Source organism: Entelurus aequoreus, linkage group LG22 (assembly GCF_033978785.1).
Source record: "Entelurus aequoreus isolate RoL-2023_Sb linkage group LG22, RoL_Eaeq_v1.1, whole genome shotgun sequence".
NCBI classification, from domain to species: domain Eukaryota; kingdom Metazoa; phylum Chordata; class Actinopteri; order Syngnathiformes; family Syngnathidae; genus Entelurus; species Entelurus aequoreus.
The window spans coordinates 20,601,111-20,624,843 of NC_084752.1; the positions used below are offsets into that span (position 1 = coordinate 20,601,111).

The window sequence follows — 23,733 nt, forward strand, 5'->3', positions numbered from 1 at the left end:
GCTCTCTTTTTCTCTCTCTCTCCTTCTCACTGGAGTAGGAGGCGGTGGCCTAGTCAAAGTCTGGGCGGGTCGTTTGAATTGTCTTGCGCATGCGCAGCAGGCAAAACACCAATCAGTCTAGTCTGTCCTATTTGTCTCATTAATCATCTGTTCTTTTGCTGCATTTCGTTTTTCCACGTAATCCCCGTTTACTTTTATCATACGCCAAACTCTTAAATTCTCGAGCACCAACCCTGCTCTTTTTTTCTCTTGACCATTTTCACCAGCGCACACACACACACACACACACACACACACACACACACACACACACACACACACACAAGCACTCTCTCTGCGTTTCACTTTACCATAAAACTTCCAGTTACTTTTTTATTTTATTTTTTATTTTACCAGACGTTTGAGGTCACAACTTTTCGAGTATTGTAAACTCCCTCTTAACCCTTTCAAGGAACGTTCTCTTTTCTTTTCTTTTTTTTCTTTTTTTTTTTTTCTTTTTAAACTTTACCTGCTAATTCCATTGTCGACAACAGTGCATTCAATTGATTATTAAACAGTAATGATTCATCACATTTTCCCCAGCCGTCATCACATTCTTTTCTGTCACACTCCTTGGCCATTGTGTCTATTTTTCCTTAATTTTAGCGCACACTAAAGTGTCGCCGGGACCTCACAACCGGGGAATCTTTATTGTATTTATTACAAATGGCCTCCAGCCGTGGAATTTATCATATGGTACAGAAGGGCCTCCTCCCGTACGTTTCTTAATTTTAACGCACACGTTAATGCCGTAGGGAACTCGCAACCAGGGAGTATTTATTGTATTTTACAAATGGCCTCCGACCCATCCTTAATTTGTGTGCACATAAAAATGTCAACAGGGATCTCACAACCGGGGAGTATTTACTGTACCATATGATGGGCATCCAACCCGTTACTCTTTTAGGCGGCGACCAACTACCCAGGGTGAGCCACACCCAACTATTAGTTCACTCGTCAATGAAACTGCCCGTCACGGTAATCGAGACACAATGACGTGAGTTGACCACCTATTTACAATTTTAATGCAATGGCAGGCTCGGCAAAAATGCAATCAATCTATCAAAATCACCATTCTGTGTCTGGGGTACAAAGCAGTGTTTAACTTACAGACTTCTGGGCAGACTCCTAATGCAGATTTTATCTAAAAAGAAAGGTTCTGCTTACCTTGAATTATGTTTTGGCCATGTGAGTCTGTCCAGAAGATTGCAAGAGAAGGTCCAATTGTCAGCGTGTCATCTCGGACGAAGCCCCCAAATTGTTGCGTTTGACCAGATGTTCCTCCAAGTGGGATGTAAAACGCTGGTCAGTCCCAAGTTCCTTAATGACATATCAACTGAACTCAAACGTACCACCAAGCACAGAATAGGTATTTTGTAATTTTATTGTCAAAGCTTTGGCAATAATGAGACCAGCCTCGAACAACACATACAAAAGCGTAGCCCAAGTTGATCTGGCAACTTCCCGGAAAGCCCTCTCCTCTTCAGTATCTCCCCCCGCCCTCACTTGTCTCACCTCAAACACATGCTCATTGTCTCTTATCTTGAGTCGGCCTGGGAAGCACAGGAAGGAGGAATTCCTCCTCTCTGCCTTCTACTTCAAGGCCGGCCCAAGTGCGAGCACTTTGTCATGGGATGAAAAGAAAAGCAAAGAGTACAATATGGAACATTAGCTATATGTAATATGACTATGAAAATTAATAAGTAACAGAAAATATGGATATATGAAGATATATATATATCTTTCAATTTATATATATATATATATATATATATATATATATATATATATATATATATATATACATACATACGTATGTATGTGTATGTATGTATGTATGTATGTATGTATATATATGTATGTATGTATGTATGTATGTATGTATGTATGTATGTATGTATGTATATATATATATATATATATATATATATATATATATATATATATATATATATATATATATATATATATATATATATATATATATATATATATATATGTAATTACAGTAATGTGCTTTGTGGACTTTGACAAGGCATTCGACCGTGTGGCGTGCTCAGAGAGTATGGGGTATCGGACTGTCTGATTGTGGCGGTCCACTCCCTGTATGATCAGTGTCAGAGCTTGGGACCCGTTTCCAGTGAGGGTTAGACTCCGCCAAGGCTGCCCTTTGTCAACGATTCTGTTCATGACTTTTATGGACAGAATTTCTAGGAGCAGTCAGGGCGTTGAGGGGATCTGGTTTGGTGGCTGCAGGATTAGGTCTCTGATTTTTGCAGATGATGTGGTCCTGATGGCTTCAACTGGCCAGAATCTTCAGCTCTCACTGGATCGGTTCGCAGCCGAGTGTGAAGCGACTGGGATGAAAATCAGCACCTCCAAGTCTGAGTCCATGGTTCTCGCCCGGAAAAGAGTGGAGTGCCATCTCCGGGTTGGGGAGGAGATCTTGCCCCAAGTGGAGGAGTTCAAGTACCTCTGAGTCTTGTTCACCAGTGAGGGAAGAGTGGATCGTGAGATCGACAGGCGGATCTTCAGTGATACGAACGCTGTATTGATCCGTTGTGGTGAAAATGGAGCTGAGCCGGAAGGCAAAGCTCTCAATTTACCGGTCGATCTACGTTCCCATCCTCACCTATGGTCATGAGCTTTGGGTTATGACCGAAAGGACAAGATCACGTGTACAAGCGGCAGAAATTAGTTTTCTCCGCCGGTTGGCGGGGCTCTCCCTTAGAGATAAGTGAGGACACGTTGGGAAGACAATGTCTCCCGGCTGGCCTGGGAACGCCTCGGGATCCCCCGGGAGGAGCTGGACGAAGTGGCTGGGGAGAGGGAAGTCTGGGCTTCTCTGTTTAGGCTGCTGCCCCCGCGACCCAACCTCGAATAAGCGGAAGAAGACGGATGGATGGATGGATGATTTCGGCACACAACTGGCTGCATTGCTACCCACCAAGAGCGATCCAATTTCTATATGTTAGAATGCGGAAAAAAACAAAAAAAAACTTGCATCTTCTTGTCTCTCACAAAGTTTGTGAACGATAGGCAAAATTCCCCAAAAAGTGCAGTTGCCCTTTAAATCCCACCCTACACTTTACAAAACATAACAATAACTCAATAATTTGCTGGCTTTGTGATAATAATTTTAATAATAATAAACAAATGATAATTGTATTGACAATAACCAACAATAATAATAATTAAACATCTACACTAAATACAAAAGTAAAAGTGATTATCGGTAATGTTGCATTGTGCAGAATGCAATTATTATATGATATAGGAAATAAACAATGACTCAGTTAAGTACATGGAGCCCTTAGTGGTGTTTTGTGGTATTGCATGGAGTGGAAAGAGTAGGCGGAGGAGGAGCAGCAAGGAGGAAGTTCCAAAACTTTTTTTTTTTCAGTTCAGAGAAAGAATCCCGGAGACGTTCCGTTAGTTTTTCCAGAAGAACAGGAAAACCCGAGAAATATTCTCAGAAAAGGTGGACCTTTGCTATCTCGGGCTCTCTCCTCACATGACATCCGAGGCTAAAAAGTGTGTCGGCTTCGGTCCTGAGTGGTTTGTTTCTTCCCAGCTTGAGAGGACTTCCACCATCAGAGGCGATGAGATGTGAGTGAGCTATGCCTTGTGGAAATGGAGCGACTGTAACCAAGCGGAAACATGGCGTCTATGGGCCCAGCTTCTACTTCTTCTCCAGTCTGCTGGTGGCCCTCTGCTGCCTGGAGCCATGGAGCCTCGGCTCGCAGGCGGCGAGCTGCAGTCCTTGTCCGGCCAACTGCAGCTGCACGCCGGCGGGGCTCCAGCAGTCCTGCGTGGTCAACTGCTCCAACGTCGGCCTGGAGAGGGCCCCCGGAGCCGCGGACATCCCGCTGACCACCAGTGTGCTGTAAGTCACTTCTTATCCACATGAAAAAACATTATTATTTCTACTTTATACTGTGTAATGTATCAATACCAAAGACTATAAAAATGGGAACCATTACCTCCCTGCTTGGCACTCAGCATTTGGGTTGGAATTGGGGGTTAAATCAGTGTTTTTCAACCACAGGTGTGCCGTGGGAGATTATCTAATTTCACCTATTTGGGTTAAAGATATTTTTTGCAAACCAGTAATTATAGTCTGCGAATTATGTGTTGTCTTTGAGTGTCGGTGCTGTCTAGAACTCAGCAGAGTAACCGTGTAATACTCTTCCATATCAGTAGGTGGCAGCCGGTAGCTAATTGCTTTGTAGATGTCGGAAACAGCGGGAGGCAGTGTGCAGGTAAAAAATGTGTCTGATGCTTAAACCAAGTATAAACAAAAGGTGAGTGCCCCTAAGAAAAGGCATTGAAGCTTAGGGAAGGCTATGCAGAACGAAACTAAAACTGAACTAAAAGAACACCTCCAGGCAGCTACAACCCTAGCCTAACACCCTCCCCCCACCACATCCCACCTCCCCGGATTGTAAATAATTAAACGTATATACTTGTTCTTATGATTTCTGAGCTCACTATGTTCACTGCTCGCTGTACATATCCTACGAAGTGAGACTTACACTGTTACAATGTCCATTTCTCAGATGATAAACTTGTATGACGACTGCAATATGCTGATAGCAACCTAACCTACCCCCAGGATTGTAAATAATTCAATGTATATACTCTGATGATTAACTTGTGTGATGACTGTATTATGCTGATAGTATATATTTGTACCATAAATTGATTAACGTGGACCTTGACTTAAAAAAGTTGAAAAACGTATTCGGGTGTTACCATTTAGTGGTCAATTGTACAGAATATGTACTGTACTGTGCAATCTACTAATAAAAGTTTCAATCAATCAATCAATCAATCAACTGGCTACAAAGTAAACAAAAACAGAATGCTGGACGATTGCAAAGACTTACTGTGGAGCAAAGACGGCTTCCACAATGTACATCCGAACATGACACGACAATCAACAATGTCCTCACAAAGAACGATAAAAACAACTGAAATATTCTTGATTGCTAAAACAAAGTAAATGCGGGAAATATCGCTCAAAGGAAGACATGAAACTGCTACAGGAAAATACCCCCAAAAAAGAAAAAGCCACCAAAAAAGGAGCGCAAGACAAGACCAAAAAACTAAAAATAAGTCACGGCGTGATGTGACACCTACTTTGAGACAAGAGCTATATTGAGGCATGGTTGGTTATGGTTTAAAGTCATATCCAACAATTGCTACAACAACTTTTTACTGTCAACTGAGTTTTGTTTTTTAATGATTTCTGCTGGTGGGGTGCCTCCGGATTTTTTCAACGCAAAAAAAGTGCCTCTGCTCAAAAAAGGTTGAAAAACAGTCACTGTAATGTATCAATACCAAAGACTATCAAAATGGGACCCATTACCTCCCTGCTTGGCACTCAACATCAAGGGTTGGAATTGGGGGTTAAATCAGTGTTTTCCAACCTTTTCTGAGCCATTTTTTTCATTGAAAATCTCGAGGCACACAGCAGCCGATATTGACAATAAAAAGTTGCTCTCGCAATTGTTGGATATGAATTCAAACCATAACCAACCATGCATCACTATAGCTCTTGTCTCAAAGTAGGTGTACTGTCATGACCTGTCACATCATGCCGTCACTTATTTGGAGTTTTTGGTGTTTTCCTGTGTATAGTGTTTTACTTCTTGTCCTGCGCTCCTATTTTGTTGTTGATTGTCATGTCATGTACGGATGTACTTTGTGGACGCCGTCTGCTACTCCACACGCTGTAAGTCTTTGCTGTCGTCGAACATTCTGTTTTTGTTTACTTTGCAGCCAGTTCAGTTTTAACTTCGTTTTGCATAGCCATCCCTAAGCTTCAATGCCTTTACTTAGCGGCACTTGCCTTTTGTTTATTTTTGGTTTAAGCATTAGATACCTTTTTACCTGCACCCTGCCTCCCTCTGTCGTCTGCATATTGTGATCAGGACAAATCATGTTCCGGACATCTGCAAAGCAGCTACCTGCTGCCACCTACTGATATGGAAAAGTATTACACGGTTAGTCAGCCGATCTCTAGACAGCACAGACACTCAACAACGGCACATTTGCGGATTATAATTACTGGTTTGCAAAAAATATTTTTAACCCAATTAGGGGAAATTACATAATCTCCCATGGCACACCACACATTATCTCACGGTACACTAGTGTGCCGCGGCACAGTGGTTGAAAAACACTGGGTTAAAACACCAAAATGATTCCCGGGCGCGGCCACCGCTGCTGCTCACTGCTCCCCTCAACTCCCAGGGGGTGGAACAAGGGGATGGGTCAAATGCATAGGTTAATTTCACCACACCTAGTGGGTGTGTGTGACAATCCTTGGTACTTGATCTTGAACTTCAACTTAATAGGCAACAGCAAGAGTTATTGTTGTTCTTTTATTTATTTACAACACATCCAACCTGTTTTCATCCCCCCCAAACAAATGTCAAAGTTTATTTAAATTATTAATTTATTTTAATATCAATTAAATTAGCTGCATTTGATTTGTAGTCATAACAAAAACAGTCACTTTTCCAATTAAACCACCATAAACACTATTGTTATAGTTATAGTATTATTTTCATTTCGAACATGCACAATATTGCACATCTCATATTTACAGTTTCTCATTGCAACATGTCCGAAGCAGATCTTATTGAATCATACCCTTTTTACGAATACATAGCACATTTGTCGGTTCACTTCTTGCACTCAATCAAAAAACACAAACAAATAGATAAATAATAAATAAATAATTATAAGGTTCTAATGATACGTTGTTGATAAGTTGTCATCCCCGTTAGCAACCCATTTTGATTTTAACATGTACAAAACAACATTTGTATTTACCCTATTTCTTAAAATAATACAATCCAGATTGCCGTCTGGACTGATTGTTTTATACCAGTAATTCTCCAAGGAGTGGTACGCTAAAGAAACACTTAATTAAGTGATTATTGTTTTATGTTCCTGTATTTAAACACAGTGTTACTGTTCAAACTGCGTGTAATGTTACATTGGCCAAAATATTAAATATATGCTTGTTAGATAAAGCCTCTTCCTTAAATTTAATGAATACTTAAGCCTACTATGCTACTGTATTTTAGTGTTGGTCATTATGGTGGTACTAGGAGATCCAAGTGTTTTCTGAGGTGTTCCTGGGTGGAAAAAGTTTGAGAACCACTGTTTAATAAATTCCAGTGTTACATCCAACTGTCAGGCAATTTGCAGACTTTGCTACAACATGTCTACAAGAATCCCTCCGCATAAAGCTATTGTCTTATAAACTTTACTGCATAAACTTAGAAAATAATTATACTGTATTTAAGGAATCCTTTTTTTTGCGCTCTATTTTAGGGGCCATGCTGCCAGAGTCTGTATTTTTTTAGAGTGCATGCATGTGACTTCTTGTGGTACCCAAAAGAGCAAAGCTGGTCACCAGAAAAGCGAAACTAGACTTTGTGGCGCAGATCCGTAGATCCGTTCGCTGTCCTATTACAGCAAGAACATTGTGTTCTGAGCAGACGGAAGCCATATGTTTTCAATTATTTATTTCCCCTCAAACCACCCACTCTTATTTAACTTAAACACTCAGCATACTGTATATGCAGAAATCTCAGGCACCAGGAGAACGTGAGATGGTTGACTATGAACTCTGCGGACTAATCTGACTAGTGTTGTTCCGTTACCAATATTTTGATATCGGTAGCAGTAGAAAAATTTACAAAAAATGTCATTATTGGTTTTACTTTAACAGAAAATCATATGATACATTAAACATATTTTCTTATTGCACTCAAAGAAAATTTTTAGAACATGGAAATAAAATGGCAGTAACATACTAGATAACTTTTCTTTAAGTAGTAATTAAGCAAATGGGTTACAAACGCTCCTAATTTGACTGCTGACAATGCAGTAACATTGTGTCGTGTCCCATTTTTTTTAATTATGAGGGACAAACGTTAGAAAATAGATGGACAAATTGTTAATCTACTTGTTCATTTACTGTTAACATCTGGTTATTAGCGATATTGTTATTATAAGCGCTAATGCAGAAGTTCTATTTTTAGCAGTCATAATTTGTCCCGAAGTAGTCTTTGTTGTCTCTCATGAAGTATGCTGTTAGTAGTACTACTGTTTTTGTTAAAAGAAAAGGCGAACGTTGTGACACTTCTGTAAAATGAATACGTCGCCGTATGCCTAAAATGGGCAAAATACGTAACTATTACATATTATGAATGTGCCTGTTACTACATTACATGTTTAACTACAGTGTGTATATAAAACAATAGTAGAGGTGTGTGAATGTTTTTAAAGTGCTGTATAGTTAGAATAGAGCGACTCCCATTGACTCCATTGTTAGCTGACTTTTGCCAACGTTTTTTTTTACGATTTAGAATGCATATATAAAATAAAATTGTATGTGTTCTTGTCTTACATAGTGATTTTGAATGATTGGCAAAATTCCCCAAAAAAGTGCAGTTCCCCTTTAAGGGCGTAAGAATGAGTTTAACATTCGGAGCGGGAAACACATATTGAAACCCTGACAGAAAATGTTTACCTCGAGTCATAACCTAACCCAAAAACTTTTACTGTATAACTGTGGAAACAATGAATTATTCAAAATGCCTCTTCAGTCCTCACCTGTTGTCCTTTCTGGATTTTTTCCTAATAATCTTACCTCACACCTTGAAGCTCCCCCTGGCACTCCTACTTCTTCTCTGAATTTGGGACAAGTTCTTCTCATTGTTAAAATGGTTTGTGTTAAACATACGTATTCCACTAATGAATTTATGATCTCACCTGAGCTATTTTTCTCTCCAATTTATTTGCTTTAACTGCCTCACTAATTACGAACTATCATCCTCCTGATAAGACATGTTAAAAATAATATCTAATATAATGTCATACTTGTAGACAATTGGTTGAGTATGATTCTCAACCAATTTGCATCGGTAGTGTATCTGTTTACTCACACTGACATTACTCTAAAAAAAAACTAAAAAAAAACAGGAAGTCCTGCTGCTGTTTCAATCTTTTTTTGTGGCGCTATTGTGCTGGAATGAGATGGCAAAACATTTGAGCTATTGTTGACAATATTTGGAAACACTGACAAAGTTTACTAAAAATAATGGATGAGTGACCATGCCAGGATTAGGATGACTTCACTCAAAAGACGTGCTAGGGAAATATGAGTATAAAGTAACAGTTTTATAAAGAAGCAATATTTATGACAAAGTTCCCTTCACAGATCTTTGCAGTCTCTTGTGTCCCTCAGAGTCAGAGCAGCTTAGTGAATGGGGCGCACCAGGGATTTGATGTTATGTTTCGCTTTCAAAATGATACCACAAGAGTCAAAGATTTCAAAGACGATCAATCAATATGAAGAAAAATGCTACCCTTGACCACTGACCAATCACAACATAGTTGGCATGATCTGGGAGGAGGCTGCGGGATCTGAGGATTTCAGCCAAAAGGAGAAGAATGCGGATTAGCCCTGTTCACACCCTTAAACTTTTTATTTTTTATTATCATTCTAAAAGCCCCTGAAATGAGCAGGATAGGGCCCCTTAAATGTTTGCTGTATAGCACTCAGGGTGTAACGGTACATGTATTTGTAAACAGATTTTTCCGTACGGAACATTAATTTCGAGTAGGGATGTAACGACAATCAGCAGGCTTTTCCCTAGATTACCAACATACAGTATCTGCAGCGGTCGAGGAGTGGCTAGGGCAACGGTGGGGGAGTGTTCAATCTGACGTCACGATGTATATATTTTCTTTAAAGAGGCAAAGAAATGTATACATACATTTAAAACAAATCTGTGTTATTGTTAATTAGTATTAACTTATGTTTTTTCTTACAGAATATCGTTGTGCTGTATGTTTCTATTTTTGCTGCTTATTGTGCAATGTACTTTGTTGAGAATGTCTTTTTGAGAGATTTCTCCAATCCTTTTATTTCTGGGTTTATTGTAAGGCTGCAGCTAACGATTATTTTTCTATCGATTCATCTATAGATTATTTTTTTCGATTAATCGGTTAATCTATAGATTATTTTTTTCGATTAATCTATAGATTATTTTTCCTTTTACCGATTATTTTTTTATTCAAAATGAAGATGAAAAAATAAATGTAGGCCCGTTTTTTCAAAAGGCATGGCTTTTATTTACAAAAAAAAGAAGTATGGCCACCCAGTCAACATTGACAACAACATGACTAAATATTCTGTAACAATGTAAACATTTAAAACTTTTTAAATTTAACAAAATTAAAAGTAGCTTATTTGCTTTTTAATGTGCAAATATAAGAGTCAACATCCAGTGCAAATCTTAATATTCTGCAATAGTATAAGCATTTCAAAAGTAAAAGTATTGCTTATTTTGCTTTAAAATGTGCAAAAATAAAGATAAACATCCAATACAAAAAAGTGCAAAACGAAATATTCTGTAACAACAGTGTAAACATTTCAACAAAAGTGAAAGTATTGCTTATTTGCTAAAATGTGCAAAAATAAAGATAAACATCCAATACAAAAAAGTGCCAATCTAAATATTCTGGAGCACTGTAAACATTAAGTATTGCTTTTAAAATGTGCAAAATAAACATCCAGTCCAACACAGTACACAATAACCAATTCTACTCATTCCAGTGAGTGTCTAACAGTTGTAATGAAGAAAGGTTAGCATGTCTACATGCTTTGGTTCTTTTCTTATTTACAATATTCCCAGCAGCTGAAAATAGGCGCTCAGAAGGGGTCGATGTGGCTGGAACTGAGAGCTAATTAGCCTTCACCTCAAGCCAGGATTGCGAGTGAGCTGAGCTGCAGTTTAAGTTTCTAGAAGGTCAACGGGCTCATAGTGATGTTACTAGTAGTTGACTGGGAGGTGTTTATTATCATTTGGGGAGAGTCCGCTGCCTGATGCTCACCTGCTAAACACCTATCTGCTCCACCCTGAAGCGCTGACTACATGCGCTCTGAATACGCACTGCTGATTGGCTGATAATGCTTCGTGTGTACCAATCAGATGGTTGTGTGGGTGGGACAATGCTGCGTGTGTACCAATCAGATGGTTGTGTGGGTGGGACAATGCTGCGTGCTGAGACAGAGGCAGACGGAGCAAAGCAGCTTGCTAAGACTTTAGCTTAGAAACTCGTTCGGTACACCCCCGTACCGAACCGAAAGCCCCGTACCGAAACGGTTCAATACAAAACACGTACCGTTACACCCCTAGCAGATACAAATGACACATTCATGTTTTTGTGTAATGATGACAACGTATGCTCGCGCGGACGATTGACTAGTTGATGGTTTTCTTTCAAATGTTCGTTCATAGCCGTTGTGCTGCTATGATAGGCCATTTCCGCTCGACACAGTGTGCATACAACAACATTATTAGGCCGTTTATTGAAATACTCCCACACTTTTGACCACTTTTGGCATGCTTTTCCCCCCTCGCTCGCACCGCTCGCATCGTCTTCTTTGATCGTCTGCTTTGCGCTTCGCCATGACGGTAGTGTGACGTCATTATGCGACGCGTCGACGCACAAAAACGGCGTCGACGTATTTACGTAACCGATGACGTCGACTATGTCGACGCGTCGTTTCAGCCTTAGTTTATTGTAGCTTGTACTCGAGTCTAGAGACTCAACTTCTGTCCCTGTTTAAGTACGCCCACATAGCAGACCTGCCTCTGTCATAGACAATCAATCCAGTGCTGTGCAAAGTCTTTTTTGGCGGCCAAATTTTTTGGTGCATCACTAGTCAATAGTACGCAAATATTAAACTATATATATCCATTAATACTGCAACGACCTCCAGCCATCCATCTATCTTCTTCCGCTTATCCGAAGTCAGGTCGCGGGGGCATCAGCCTAAGCAGAGAAGCACAGATTTCCCTCTCCCCAGCTTCTTTGTCCAGCTCTTCCCCTGGGATCCCGAGGCGTTCCCAGGCCAGCTGTGAGACATAGTCTGTTCACCGTGCCCTGGGTCTTTCCCGTGGTCTCTTATCAGTCAGACGCGGCCAAACACCTCATTAGGGAGGTGTTCGGGGGACATTGTGACCAGGTGCCCGTAACACCTCATCTGGCTCCTCTCGATGTGGAGGAGCAGCGGCTTTATTCTTTACTGTAATGTGTATTTTCGTGTGTTATGATGTTAATTGTTCTCATTGTCTTGAACACACTGTGTTGACGGAGAATGAGGAAGTGTTACTGAATGGATTACATGCTGGAATTGGGCTGGTTGTCAGCATGAGATTGGCAATAAAAGTTAAAAAGAGCGTCAGACTTTGTGTGTCTTCTTCTGGACACTAAATAAATGATATAAATGGGTTGTACTTGTATAGCGCTTTTCTACCTTCAAGGTACTCAAAGCGCTTTGACAGTATTTCCACATTTACCCATTCACACACACATTCACACACTGATGGCGGGAGCTGCCATGCAAGGCGCTAACCAGCAGCCATCAGAGGCAAAGGGTGAAGTGTCTTGCCCAAGGACACAACGGACGTGACTAGGAAGGTAGAAGGTGGGAATTGAACCCCAGTAACCAGCAACACTCCGATTGCTGGCACAGCCACTCTACCAACTTCGCCACGCCGTACAGCACATTATCCATCCATTTTCTACCGCTTGTCCCTTTCGGGATTGCGGGGGGTGCTGGAGCCTTCCATCCATTCATCCATTTTCTACCGCTTATTCCCTTCTGGGTCGCGGGGGGCGCTGGAGCCTATCTCAGCTACAATCGGGCGGAAGGTGGGGTACACCCTGGACAAGTCGCCACCTCATCGCAGGGCCAACACAGATAGTCAGACAACATTCACACTCACATTTACACACTAGGGTCAATTTAGTGTTGCCAATCAACCTATCCCCAGGTGCATGTCTTTGGAGGTGGGAGGAAGCCGGAGTACCCGGAGGGAACTCACGCAGTCACAGGGAGGACATGCAAACTCCACACAGAAACATCCCGAGGCCAGAATTGAACTCACGACTACTCAGGACCTTCGTATTGTGAGGCAGACGCACTAACCCCTCTGCCACCGTGCTGCCCTGTGCTGGAGCCTTATATTATATTAATTTGTTTACACAGTGTGGCGGCTAGTATTTTGCCATGTCAAGCCGCCACAATCAATTACATTAATTGGGAAACCCTGAACGGAAAAATTATAACCGCAGTAAAATTCCAGACTGTTAGTATTACCATTTCAAGTTAAAATTATCGTAAAACTGTGATTAATAATCGCACTTTGATAAAACTCATGGACCGGCTAGCACTAGCTCGCTAGCCAGATTAAATGCAAATATGTATACAAGAGACATTAACGTCTTTCTCTAATAAGGAACCACATATCCCTATCTAAACTTATACAAACACGTGCTGTCTGAGCAACTAAGATATTCAATTGTGCACAATGAACCTACAGACTTTGCCCTCTTATTACAGAGTGATCAAACTGACACGGATGTTGACATGTTTTCAATAGGAAGTGATGTCACATAAACCAGAAGTGAAGCGTACAACACCATTTTGCTTTTATCATTAAAAAAAATGCACTCTAAAACATCTTACAAATTTAAACGGAAAAAAATCAAGATATTTAAACACTAAAAATAACGTCTCTGAAGAAGAAAGAACAATATTTAGTTTCTTCTGCAAAGAAAGTATATTTGTGTCTTATTTATTTCATTTAATTTTTAAACAAAACTTGGTTAAAATATTTAGTGTGTATCACTGCTTTCATGATATTAACTTTTTATATTGTTACATTCCTTGTACCTGAGGGTTTTTGCAGTTTTTTTCACTTTGAAAAGCATTAAAACTAAGCAGTTTTGTTCCCTTACTGTACCAAAAATGAACCTTTAAAACTGAGGTATGTTCCAGTCTGTGATTATATTGTACCGTTACTCACCTATGATGTATATAGAACTTCCCTTATTTTTGCACCACAATGTATGCCGTGCATGGGCTCACTTGTTTTGACATATAATATATGATTTGTTTGGCTTATGTGAGGTCTCTGATCCGCACTCAAGTTTTATACACTTCCTCTCTTCTTAAAGAGGTGGGGCAGGGCCCAGCACGGTGGACACGCACATGCACACACGAGCACATAATACAATGCGTTATAGAATTACCATAATCGCTCTGCCTCAGTTCACAATGCTAAACGCCACCTTTTTATGTATACAAAGACTTGAACAAATCCTCAGGAAAGTTGCAGAAATTTGCCCTGAGCTTTGTTTGCTTATTTTAAATATATTTATTTATTTAATTCGACAAATAAATGTTGAAATATAACTTGAAACAGTTTCTCTTTACCAGCGGATTTTGTTCAACGTCGAACGTGTTATGAAAAAAATCTAGTTTGGAGTGTTGTTTATAGAATTTTACTAGAGATGATGCACTGTTTGCAATGTCATTTCAAACTACTAGTTTTTAACAAATAAAATAAAAACTAGTTTTGAATTATATCTGCTATTTGTATTTATTGTTTTTTTGTGTGTTTTTTAAGTAGGTAAACAAATTCTTAATAAAATGTTTTGTGAAAAAGTTGAACATTTTATTTTCAGGCCGTATCGCAAACAATTGGAGTTGAAAAAATAAGGATTTCTGCCACCAGCTGAGCCGGGCAGTTATATATAGAGGATGTGTCTGTGGCATTGAATAGGTCTGTTTGTGGGAGCACTTTGGCAGACCTGCCAACTTTTCCGGAAGACTCCCTGAAATTGCCTTTGTCTGCTGATATTCAGAAAATCCAACTTACAAGAAGAAATGAACAACAAGTGGTATTTTTCTCAAGTGCACATTTCCTCCTCACCAATAAAAAAAAATATATATATATATATATCTTCGCGAATGGAGTTTTAAAAACTATATCTGTTCACATAAAAACACAATAATTGGCTATTAGGGAAATGTTGTCTTTCTAAAAAAATTACCAGAGAAGACGGGTACATAACACTTTTGTTAAACAATATAGTGATGTGCTCAATGGGCAAAGGCGTGTATATTATCTTTAAATCAACGCATAGAAGTGGAACCTGCTGCAGTCCATGTTGACAGCCTCAACAGCACAGAACTTTTCCCCAACCAAGTCATTGCCAAGTATCAACCTTTGATAAAAGTGCATGGACGACAATCTACTGAAATTCAAACGCCAAATGTTGGCAGCTCTGTCACTATTTGTGACATAATTGATAAACAATGGTCATGGTGTTTTATTGGGATAGATGGTATTCTAGGGTGTTAAAAAGAACAACAATATGTACACCGAACCGAAAACATAATAAGAACCGAACCATTGATTTTGTGAACCGTTTCACCCCTAGTCCACAGTGTGTGTATCTTTGGGGGTATATATAGTATAGTGTGCAGAGAGAATAGGGTGATGATTACACAATATCGTAGCAACATAGGAAGTAGGACAAAGTGCATTAAGACTGTGAACCTAGAACTACAGTATAGAATAACAAACAGATTTGTAAAGTAAACAGCAACAGAAATGGAGTAGTATGCTTTTATTAGAAACATATTATGCTACAGTAATAATTTGATTGTACTTGAGCATGTGACCTTTAATGGTTTGGTACCACTTTGTTCAGAACTGGGGTCTTGATCTAGGAACACTGTTTTTGAGTAAAGTAGTATATCTTCTTTAAAATCCAATGTTCCATACACATGTGAAAACCTGCTACATTATAATGCCCTAAAACACCTGCCCTAAAAGATTGTATTTTTTTTAATATTTGGGTGTAGTGACTAACTGCTAACTGTTTGTAAAAACAGGCTGATTAGAGAAAACCTGTTGTCAATAGCCATGGGTACAACTCTCTCAGGTAGGGTATTTGCACAATAGTGCTTTGAACCAATACTAACACAGACAATCATGCTTGCAACAATCAACAATGTCTATTGAAGCTTATCAAGTGCTAATTATCACCTTTTAATGTCATCTGCACTTATGAAAATATATATTTTTTCAATAATAGGAGAGTTGATATATTTTACATAATACGTTAAAATAGCTTTAAGTGAGTTTCTAAAAAAATGTTTTTTGGTGAGGAAAAACTGTTGCCCTTCACCACATTCCAGTCACATTTGTTTACAACCTTGGCTTTAATTTTATGTATGGATAGGTACCTTTCACATTTGAATCAATACAGGTACTCAAAGGTACCAATTTACGGTACTTCTGTGTGTGCGCAAGTGTTAATAAATGTAAGTTTGTTAACACATGACAAATCCCATTTAAAAGTGAGATAATACAAAACCCGTTTCCATATGAGTTGGGAAATTGTGTTAGATGTAAATATAAACGGAATACAATGATTTGCAAATCATTTTCAACCCAAATTCAGTTGAATATGCTACAAAGACAACATATTTGATGTTCAAACTGATAAACATTTTTTTTGTTGCAAATAATCTGCTGCTAGGATGTTCATATATTCCCATTTAGATGAAGAATGACCATAATCCTCACAAAGGAAGGGGGGGGGGGGGGTGTCCAAGAGTCTTTTCATGTCGTTCTCGCCATTTTTGGGTCCTAAATGGCTGTCAGAGTGTACCAACTTGTCAGAATACTTCCTCAGACTTCTTCTGTCCAGGTGAGATGTATTATTTATGAGCTACAATAAACTTCCAAGGAATAAGAAAGGGAGGAAACACCTCGCCAGTCGATCATGTCAAAATTGTGCACAGGCTTGTGATCACAGTGCCGCTATAAATAGTTTGTCTGTGTTAGCACTTATAACAACAATATCACTAATACTTGGTTGATATTCAATTCACAAAATGTTTTTGAGTGGTTATTTATTGGATTTTATGGGCGAAATAGAGGACCACCCATTTGCTCCGCTGTGAGCGTACTTTTATTTGTGTTTATTTACAAGATAGAATGCATCAAAAAATTCCATCTGTTGTCATGTCTTTCATAATGATTGTGAACGATGGGCAAAATTCCCAAAAAAGTGCAGTTCCCCTTTAAGCTGTGCCATTTTTACACACAGCAACAAAAGTAAAACGCAATGAAAAACTAAAAATTAGTAATACATAATAAATGAATTAATAAATAATGAATATTATATAATATATAATTAATATACATAATTCATATATTATTAGGGCCCGCATGGCCCTGTATTTATACATTGAATATATATTATAATATAATTGGGCACATACGATTGAAACATGCATAGATAATTAGTAAAACAAAAACACCATCTTAACACCCATATACACTGTAGTGGCCTCTGCAGTGTTCCAAGCCAATGTCTGCTTGATTGTAACGTGCATCTTCGGTGTAGTTTTCATTACCAAATTGAAGGTGTGGAAATCGCCATGTAAAGTTGCCAATACTAATCAGTAGCATACCAATATAAAACAGCATCGAGCTAGCGCATTTGGAATAGTGGAAGTGGAAATTCAAATGTTTTCTATCAGGCATACTTGCGGATGTGACGTCACGTGCAACAGGTATCGTAATATGGCACCATTGGATTTACGTGAATCGATACCCAGTAGTACCAACAGTATTCGGTCGGTAACTTTAAGTACCAAATTCAGTCAATGTAATTTCATAAATTTTCTGTCATGGCAGGCTGATATAAATATTCTTAACAAAATATAATGTTTATTGACCCACAGTGGGATCTATCCATTCTGGTTTCCCCTGGTCTTTTGATCTACAGGGAGATTAAATGGCACTGCAGCTTTTAATGAATACTCCTTGGTCATGATTTATATGAATGCACAAAGTCAAGTGCAGTAATGATAAAATACCTTTAATGCTTTATTGGTCTCCATGGCCCTGGTGTTCTTTGCATAAAGTGTACACATTCACTCCAATGTAATTTTCCAATCTATTACGGTCGAGAGAACTTTGCAATGTTCCTATAGCAATCAGATGCATTAACACAAAGATACGTCCAAGGTTTTAGACAATAACGTTTAACACAAGGGCCTCAAAAGCTTTTACACAGACCCCTCTCTTCGTCTTTTCTCCTCCAGATAAAGCTATCCTCATCCAATCACATCTGAACACACACACACACACACACACACTTATAAACCCACACACAGACATTGAACGCATTGACTGCGCGTGAGGGAGTTTGTTGTGTTACCATGGCGAGAGTAGCTTATGACATCAGCAAGGGAAGCGCAGACATTCCAGGGAGAAAAATGAAGACAAGTCATGAAAGGTACCATCATCCTTTTTGTTTTACAGCCAGAATTGAATTGAACAAGATAACATAACTGCCAATCTGCCACTATTTGGCATGTCTAGCATTGGCCAGACATGGTCTGCCATCTCAGGACAATTCTCTTCTTGTTATTTTATTTTACCTAGTGTAGTGCGTTTGCCTCACAATACAAAGGTCCTGGGTTCAGTCCTGGGCTCGGGATCTTTCTGTGTGGAGTTTGCATGTTCTCCCCGTGCCTGCGTGGGTTCCCTCCGGGTACTCCGACTTCCTCCCACCTCCAAAGACATGCACCTGGGTATAGGTTGATTGGCAACACCAAATTGGCCCTCGTGTGTGAATGTGAGTGTGAATGTTGTTTGTCCTTCTGTGTTGGCCCTGGGATGAGCTGGCGACTTGTCCAGGGTGTAACCCACCTTCCGCCTTCCGCTCCAGCACCCCCGTGACCCCGAACGGGACAAGCGGTAGGAAATGGATGGATGGAAGCTACTTTTACTTATATTGACTGTAGTTTTCATTGCCTCATCTGCTTGAGTCATTATGTTTAACTAAGAAGATATTACCAGACATCTAGATGATTTGATGAATTATTCCATTCTCTGTCAGTGCCATTCATGCAGATACATTTTCTCTACATCAACAGGGTTAACATGAGCTTGGTATGAAAAGAAGGGAATATTTTGATGTTTCTTGTAAAAGGGGAACATATTTTGTATTACACGGTAGGGTATTATTGGCTTGTTTTATAAATACAGACCATTTAGTATTTACCATTGCCATGTTCGCTGTAGGATAGCTTCATCAATGTGGCATCAAAAATCTTTTGCTTAAAAAAAAATAACGTTCCGTATCTTTGTTCAATGCACGATATCTTTAACCTAACCCCATAGAAAGAAGTCTAAGGGAGTGATATTTTGTGAACGTGGCGGCCTAGGATTTTCCCAATCCCAACCAATCCACCGGTCTGAAATTGTTTGATTGAGAATTCGACGACCATGCAGTCCTATTTGAACAATTTCAATGTGATTACAAAACTTTGATAAACACTGATTACAATAGAACTTATCTTGTTAAGACAACTTATCAACTGCTTTTGTAATAATTGCTTTAAATTATAAAGAGACTTTATGGCCCCCCTGTATATTGCGATATAGATTTCAAACCATATCACCCATCCCTAGAGATTACTGTTTGGCACTAATAAAAACCTAATCTAAACCATTTCTCAGTGTATTGCTGTCCCATGATCATAGCCCATTGTCCAATCTGAATAAAACACCCCCTCTTTCAAAAGCTCACAGGCAATAGAAACCAGGGGCCGTGCTTATCAAGCTTCTTAGAATTACTCATAAGAAGTCTGCTAAGAGTTGACTTAAGAGTAAATAAATTCTTCGCTGAAAGCTGCACTTAAAAGTTAGTTATCAAGCGTCTTACTCACACTTTCAGCGAAGTGTAGGACTGAATCTTAAGTGTCACACTCAGAGCTGAATTACGACATTACTATGTGCCGTAAACGGAATTTTAGGTGACGTCATTTCTGTGTCCATAGAAATAACCAATCACGGAAGGGAATCCCTTGTCTAACAATAAATAAATATCTTAGAAATATCTAAGTGGACAATGGGAGTGTATATTTTGACAATAAACTACAAAATAATACAAAACAAACTAGTACCCGCCGGCACTCACGCTACCGCTCCCTCTCTTCTCTCGCCCACACACTCACTGACGTCACTCACCTAGCACATACGCTACTGTCATAACATTTTCTTTCCAATTCATTAATTAGGCAACTAATTTGAAACTGGTGTGGGTGGCTCTATATATACTAGCCCACTGCAGCCACATGCAGAAATCAACAAGGAATCGAAAATTATTAAATCTGTGACAAAAATAATATCCGCTTTGTCTAAACGATACCGTTTGATCAGCTGCTCGTCATCAAAAAAAAAAAAAACATTGTTCCGTTCCCTGAACGTTCGCGCATGTCTCTCTCGCCTCAGTGCCATCCCCTGCTGGCAACTCCTAACCACTTAAGACACCTCTGAAGGTTTCTTAAATATCGTGGAGAGTAGGAGTGATTCTTAGACTTAAGAACGTTGATAAAAAGCTTTTATTCTTAAGTTTGAGAGTAGGACTAAATTTCGCAAATTCTCAGGACTTAAGTGTAAAATGGCACTCTAAGAAGCTTGATAAGTACGGCCCCAGGTATTGTCTCCAATTTTGCATGAGGTAAATTTGCATACAGCATTGTTTCTATAGAGAGAATCGTAGAGAGAACTGCATTATTTCTGGTCGGAATCATTTCAACGTAAACCCAAATAAGTCATTAGCCAATAGCCAAATATTCAATTACATCAAACAAAGTTATGAACAGAAAACAAAAGGTTAAGACATGTTTTGTGGGATGTTCCAAGTTTTTATGCTGCTGAGTCCGATAGCAATCGTCCATGAGTGAGTGGCCGATACTGATCACATATGCATTAACTGTAGTTTGTTTAATTTATTTTTGATGAGTGCTATTGACAGTGTTACAATATCAACACATTCCATCAATCCATCCATTTTCTACCGCTTATCCCTTTCGGGGTTGCAGGGGGTGCGTAGCCTATCTCAGCTGCAATCGTGCGGAAGGCGGTGTACACCCTGGACAAGTCGCCACCTCATCGCAGAGCCAACACAGATAGACAGACAACAGTCACACTCACATTCACACACTAGGGCCAATTTAACCAATCAACCTATCCCCAGGTGCATGTCTTTGGAGGTGATAATGATAACAGTTATAATGTTTGATCATAATAAACATGATATGCAATTTTCATATTGTTTTACACAATATGTAAACTAATTCCTTATTCTTTTTCATCACATACAATTATTTTTGCAAAACAAAGTCAATATTACACAATACCTAAACAAATGTAAAAACCTCTATCTACTACTCATTTAAATCACTACATTTTTGCCCTCAAAGTCCTCCTGTGTCCAGGGACGTTTGTAAACATGAACGACAAATGATTGTGTGAAAACGAAATGTACCGGTAAATCTTATACCTATCGATCATATACCAATACTACGCTTGATATCAACACCGCTGATTTATGGATCGAGCTGCCCTCTTACGTGTAGTCTGGCCGCTACACACAACAACAGAGCACAATAGTTGCAGTATTATTATCCTAGTCTCTCTAGATTATTACTAAATTAATTTACTTGTTAATTTCCTGTCAATAGTTGGTTACTTTCTGCTGCCACGCGGTTTCATTCACACTTCTTTAAGTTTACTAAGCACTTATTTATTGTTGTTTCAAGCTATTTTAGCAGCTATCTTAGCAATTGGCATGTCTGTTCCTGCTTGCTTACTCAATGTGTAACATGTTTACCCTCATCCTCTAGTAATAATAATACTTAGTCATAGTAATTAGGTTACTAAGAAATTAAGTTAATTTACAGCAATGGAGGTGATCATTATTAGCCTAGAGGAGTGTCTCCACACTGAGAATAGAGACACAGAATTAGCTATTAGACACTTGTCAGCAGGGGTAACACAAATAAATACATTGTCAGCCAGAGGGTAATGGCTTTTGTGATCGGCATTAAAAGGCAATTATCGGCATTGGCACATACTTTATCTTAAAAATCGGCTGATCAACTGGCACATCCCTAGCTTCGTAACATGATGTCTGTTTTTGTTCGTTCGATTTGACTTCTTGTTCAGTGATGTCATTTTAGCGGTAGCGGAATTATATTTGCATCGGTAGTGTGTAATTGTTATTTTTTGCTCTTGTATGAATTTATTAATGACCAACGTATGCTGGTATAAGAATGTTTGCGACCGTTTTCTTATTTTCAACATTTGCCCATTTAAGTGATTTGGTGTGAATTGTTCATTTCCCTAAAATCGCTGGGCTTTTTTAGATGTCCGTTTAGTCATGCTAATGTACAGCATATACCTGTAGCTTCTCAATATTTTATCATAGCCGTGTTGAACATGTCATACAGTGATGGTGCTGTCCTAGAAGTGACCCTCCATTCAAGTCCTTGGAGAATCCGTCAGTGTGAATCATTGCAGGACTGAAGATGAAGTGAGTCATGCCTGCACTGTGATTATGAACATGAACACTTGTGTAATCCATACTGTAATAATATTGTACATAGGGGGATGTATTTACTGCAGTACAAATATATCATAACTGCACCAAACTATCATCTTTATTTTTTGGTGGAAGGCGCTTTTATCTGCCTGATGACATTTATAGTTCTTCTCTTCCTATTTTACTCACTGTATTGTGTATTATTTGCATCATCCACCCTTGAAGGCTGTCTTTTATTTTGAATATTTGGCTAAACATGTTTACTTAAGCAATAACTAGACGAATGGCCTCCCACACACCTGAAAATGTACACAAACTCCACCACTATAGAGAGCAATGAGTGACCAAAGCCACTGTTCTTTTGGTTTATATTATGACTAAAAAATAGTCACTCATAAATTGAGGTGAGGATGTACCGCCTAAATACAAGACGATTTTTTTCCCTGGGAAAAAGTAAAAAGAGACAGTCGTGTATCAGGGACTAAAAATTTACTTATAGATGGCAACCAACAGGTGGTGCCAAATGAATTCCACCAAGTCAAGTCAGAGCTTTTCTTCCTGTCATTCACACACACACAAGTGACCTAGACAGATACAGCCATCACTCAACAAACCACTTAATAGATATCAAAATTTAAGGAAGCCATGGTGCTTAATGAAAGAAAGTCATCAAATTGTCGAGCAGCAAATAAATATATATTTTATTGCAATATACTATATGCCATTTTACTGATATTGAAAAAAAAATTCTTAAAAGGGAACTGCCCTTTTTTTGGAATGTTGCCTATCGTTCACAATCCTTATGAGAGACAAAAACACATGATTTTTGTCTCTTTGGGACTTTACCGATCAATTGCGAAATTATTACAAAAAAAAAAACTATTAGTATGACATCAGTGCACCACCACCCGGAGATTTACCAACAGACCTCCCAACAGGCACACATTTTAAAACCTGACTATACCCGCACGCCCTGTGTCTCTTCAGCCTCACGTCCCACTACTCCCGACACAGCGGCCACACCCCCCGAGCACAGCTGCACTCAACACCCGCTCGTCTCGCAAATGCGCGTTGCATCGAGCTGCAACAATGCATTAAGGCTGACTGTTGCAACGCATCAAACATTTTCCAGCATCCAACATCAAACCCCTCTTCCCTCAACCATGAACATCATCGCTCGCCTGCGACGGGTAGCTAACGAGCCAAATACGGGAGTCCGTGAACATTGCTCCAAAGTACGGATTCTGTGTGGATTTACTTTGCATACAAAAGTAAACATTGACATGTGCAAAGGCAGTAATATAAGGCAGCAAAGAAGGACTTCCCCGTCTATCCCTCTTTATCACACAGGAAAGAATCTGTGCAAGGAGACCGAAGTGTCCTGTACATGCT

The 23,733-nt window shown here is 39.2% G+C and overlaps 1 protein-coding gene across 1 annotated transcript in view; it reads left to right on the forward strand.

Moving 5' to 3' along the window:
• The first annotated feature begins 3,415 nt into the window (after positions 1-3,415).
• Positions 3,416-23,733, forward strand: part of pkd1a (polycystic kidney disease 1a) — a 137,832-nt gene continuing 117,514 nt past the window's right edge. The window contains exons 1-2 of the mRNA XM_062032740.1: positions 3,416-3,648; positions 3,719-3,925. Of these exons, the coding sequence (XP_061888724.1) occupies positions 3,554-3,648; positions 3,719-3,925 (302 nt within the window). The 5' untranslated portion in view covers positions 3,416-3,553. The remainder of the gene's footprint in view (positions 3,649-3,718; positions 3,926-23,733) is intronic.